This window comes from Antrostomus carolinensis, unplaced genomic scaffold, assembly GCF_000700745.2.
Source record: "Antrostomus carolinensis isolate BGI_N321 unplaced genomic scaffold, ASM70074v2 scaffold12559, whole genome shotgun sequence".
NCBI lineage: Eukaryota > Metazoa > Chordata > Aves > Caprimulgiformes > Caprimulgidae > Antrostomus > Antrostomus carolinensis.
The window spans coordinates 45195-49332 of NW_010340703.1; the positions used below are offsets into that span (position 1 = coordinate 45195).

At 36.9% G+C, this 4138-nt stretch overlaps 1 protein-coding gene across 2 annotated transcripts in view; it reads right to left on the reverse strand.

Annotated features, from left to right (window-relative positions):
- SLC67A2 (solute carrier family 67 member 2) overlaps nucleotides 1-4125 on the reverse strand; it is an 8061-nt gene extending 3936 nt beyond the window's left edge. Inside the window, exons 1-3 of one of the 2 annotated variants that reach the window (XM_029087041.1) lie at nucleotides 4108-4125; nucleotides 1745-1853; nucleotides 400-443 (exon numbers count right to left, since the gene is read on the reverse strand). In XM_029087041.1, coding sequence (XP_028942874.1) covers nucleotides 400-443; nucleotides 1745-1814 — 114 coding nt within the window. In that variant the 5' untranslated portion in view covers nucleotides 1815-1853; nucleotides 4108-4125. Of the gene's footprint in view, nucleotides 1-399; nucleotides 444-1744; nucleotides 1857-4107 lie in introns of those variants that run through there. The other variant, XM_010176239.1, reaches the window with a different exon arrangement.
- Nucleotides 4126-4138: the final 13 nt, after the last annotated feature.

The window sequence follows — 4138 nt, forward strand, 5'->3', positions numbered from 1 at the left end:
GACTCATGAAACTGCATTTCGGACAGGCTACTGCCTTGAAGAAAACTGCTTTACTAGCACCAACACTGAAGAGAACCCTGTGTGACTGAGAAGTGCTCAGTAACATATGATTGAGCCCAAATCTGGATTCTAGTTTTTGTCTAAAGACTGTGTTCTTTTTAGTTCTGAAAAATTTGATAATTCGCTATAAATGAAACAAACATTTTCCACACAAGCTAAAAACTGGATCCACAAACCAAAAATGCTTATATGAACACTATAAACATTTTAAAAATTACAAATAACAAATTAAAAAATTTTCAAAATACCAGAAACACTGTTGTTATTAACCTCATCCTTTTTTCCCCCTAAAATCCATAGAAATACCAACATAATTAGGAATGCATTGTTAGAACTCACCACAAATGTGCTGGAAAATAGTTGCATTATACCATAGAGAGATCCTAAAACAAACAAGTAAAATACCAATGTTAAAAACTGAACTGTTTTTTTTTTTAATGAAAACTGCACAAAATTTTTAAATAAGGAAACATGAGAGAAACTCTGGGAATAATTTCCTAGAAGAATAGGAAGAGGGAGCGGAACAAACCAAGGGTGGAGTTTAGCACATAACCAAGGAAATAGTTTCTGCTGAGAACTTGTGCAGCTATGTAATGAAGAAGGATGCTGCTTTGTACGATGTATTAAACAGTGGCATTCATAATTGCTTTCTCAGAATCAGGAGAGAATTTAATTACTGGGAGGCACTAAATACTTTCCACTTGGCACTTCAACATGTTACAAGGCACCACAGAAGCCCTGAAGAAACCACAGACCCTACTCTCTCATATTGAAGGCTAAGAGTTTAGTACCAGTCAGTAACAGAAGAGAAAAAGCAAAGAGAAGAGAGAAACATCTGCCAGCCTCTTTCATTTATAAGAATACACCTCAAATCTCAGTTTCTTTTAAAGTTAAAAATCAAAGCAGACTGTTGAAATGAAAACATATTTTTGATGAACCGCTGCTTAAAATAATACTCTGACAATTCAGAGCAGAACCAGAATTATTTCATGGGAAGTGCTAAATTTCATCCAAAATAAAAAGCAAGGTAATAAGAAAACTGAATAACAGAGCCCATGTCAACCACACGTAGCTTTAAAGAATATCATACTTGTATCATTACAAACCATGAGCAGAACTGTAAGATATGAATAAGAACTTTAGAACTACAGAACTTTGTCTTACCTCTTGATTTTTAAGATAAAATTTCAAACTTTCAGAATTTACATGTAAATGTTCCTTAAAGACGATAAATATTTTGCCAAAAGACAGCTGCAAGGAATTTAATCAAACTGGGTGCAATCACAGGCTTGGAAAAGCTCAGGAGAACCAGCTGCAGAAGTACTGTTTGCAAAGCCCGTAAATAACAACAAAACTAAAAGCAACACCTCTGGATCCCAAAGTTGCCGAGCTATGAATTCTTGGATGCTGGAAAAGCATCTCTACAAATATTACTGCAAGACTTCTTTCCAAGAATGCTCTTTCCCAAGCACCTGCTTTTGGCTACTGTCAGCATGCAAGTTTGGACGGGTCTTTGGGCCTGACACGGTATGGCTGCCCTTACAGTTTTACTTGGAAATCTGCCTTACTTTTTATTATGCCACTAGCAAGGAAGAATTAGGCTACAATGTCCAATTTGCAGTAAAACATAATGCAGTTCACATTATCTTATTCTTTGGTAAGTCAGTCAAGTATTGCAACTCACCTATTATTCCAGCAACTGTATGACTTGCTCCTAGAGACTTGATATGAAGGTTCATTAAAGGAACAACCATGCTCACACCAAATAAATCCTGAAAAGAAGGCAGGAAAAGTTTTAATAACTGATCACCTTTGCAAAGATTATAGCAACCTGGCTTAATAACAGTCAATGTTTTTTTAAAAACATTTAAATTATTTCCATATCACTACAAGATTAAAAGAAAATTTTTCATGGCCAACGTGGTATCCTGTAACCTCTACAATGCATCCAGTATGCACAAAATTACAGAACCACATAAACTTAAAGGACTGCCTCACACAGGAATTTAAACTATGAAAACAGCAATCATCTTTCCCTCTCCAGATACAATCTCTCATAAGATATATAATTAAACTTTAAATATTCCTTTAATATACATTAAACTTTATCTGTTTAATAAGAAAAGTACTTGGTACCAGTATTTTACATTCAAAGTGGTCTGTAATTTTAATCACCTAAAAATACTTTTCACTTGTGCAAAGAGACCATATTTGGAAAATCTACAGTATTTTAACTCTTGACCACAATGGGGAAAAAGCTATGGTAGATCTAAACCTACCTACAGACTGCCTTTGTGTATAACTTAAGAAATGTAGTGAAAAGACAGAAAAATGAAAAAAAAAAGAAAAAAAAAAAGTAAAGCCTAAGTTAAAAAAAACATTTTGCAAGAGGAGGGCAAAGGACACTGCCCATCCTGAACAGCACAAGGATCTCCTGCTCATTCCTTTTGATTTTTTATCTTTTGTTACGCTAACCACATTGACCCAGTAGTTCTTTCACTACTACTATCTGTCACAGCATACAGCGTCCTATATCAGAGTAGAATTTCACAGATCTCTTGGAACAAGATCACCTTTCATCAGTGATTGCCTGAGCTGAACTAAACTAGCCCTTCACAGTATACCCAAAGCTTTAATAACTGTTACAATGTTTTATCACTAAGTAAATTCTCACAGTTTGTCACTAATGATCTTTTTGATGGTTGAAACTGAGACTTACAATGTTAGAATCATTATTAAATGCATTAGCATGAGCAAACACAGCACAGGACTTAAGAAAATCTTCAATAACACAATCTTAGGTGTCACATGCAAACCTGAAGAGAGGTTCATTGTGGGACACTGAAAAGGACAAGTCTCAGAATATACCCTGGCAGGACTGGACTTGTCATAGGCACGCAGGCAGAGCAAGTCCTATTAACCACTATCCTAGACAGGTAGTTATTAATCATTTCACCTATAATTTCTGATGTCAAATGATAAATATGCTGTATTTGGTTGGTTACAGGAGGCTTCCATCACAGGCAGCAGGTCTTTATTACAATATTTCACCACACTCTACACCCTCTAAAAGGGCATTCACTTCCTGGTTGATTTCAGTGTGTACTCCGGCTTGGTGTCAGCAAGGTATTACAGGGCTGGAGAGCCACGGTGTTTAAAACCGAGCTAACTGAGCTAAGAAGCAAAGCTTGTTGTAATGCACTTTTTCCTGGAATATTTGCTCCAGGACCCAAATCAGCCAGACTGCTTCTACTGCCCAACCTCAAAGTAGTGAACAGAATACATCCACAATTCACAGTGCAAATTTTACTCATTTTGTATTCATTTTCCAAGTGATCCCTTTTCATTTTAAATTAAATGACATTTCCTCAAGGCTTATGAATCACTACAGAATACAAGCCTTCTTTAAAGTCTATTCACTATGTTCTTTCACAGAACCACATAGAATCACCTAGACTGGAAAAGACCTTTAAGATCATTGAGTCCAATCATTAACCTCACACTGACAAGCCCTCAACTGAACCATGTCCCTGAGCACTAGGTCTAGTCTACATGACTCTTAAATATCTCCAGGGATGGAGAATCCACCACTGTCCTGGGCAACCCGTTCCAATGCCTGAGAACCCTCTCAGTAAAGAAATTCTTCCTAATATCCAATCTAAATTTCCCTTGGCCCAACTTGAGCCCATTTCCTCTTGTCCTGTCACTTGTTACTTGGCTGAAGAGACCCACCCCCAGCTCTCCACACCCTCCTCTCAGGCAGCTGTAATAAGGGTTCTCTGGTTTGTCTGGTTGTTGTTGTGGGTTTTGGTTTTTGTTGGTTTGTTTGTTTGTTTGTTTTTTTTGGGGGGTTTTTTTTGTTTTTTTTTCAATTTTCCCTGAATCTGGAAAATTCCTCGGACAGATTGTTTCAAAACTCTATTTTCATTTACTTTATGTTAAATTTTGATCAGCAGGAAACTCTGATAAGCATCGGGCAACACTTCGCTTTAAGGACGCTGCGCTATTCCAATTCATTCACCTTTGTATCAGACTGCACGACGGTCTGCACCTTAAAAACAATGCAGCCGCCACAAAA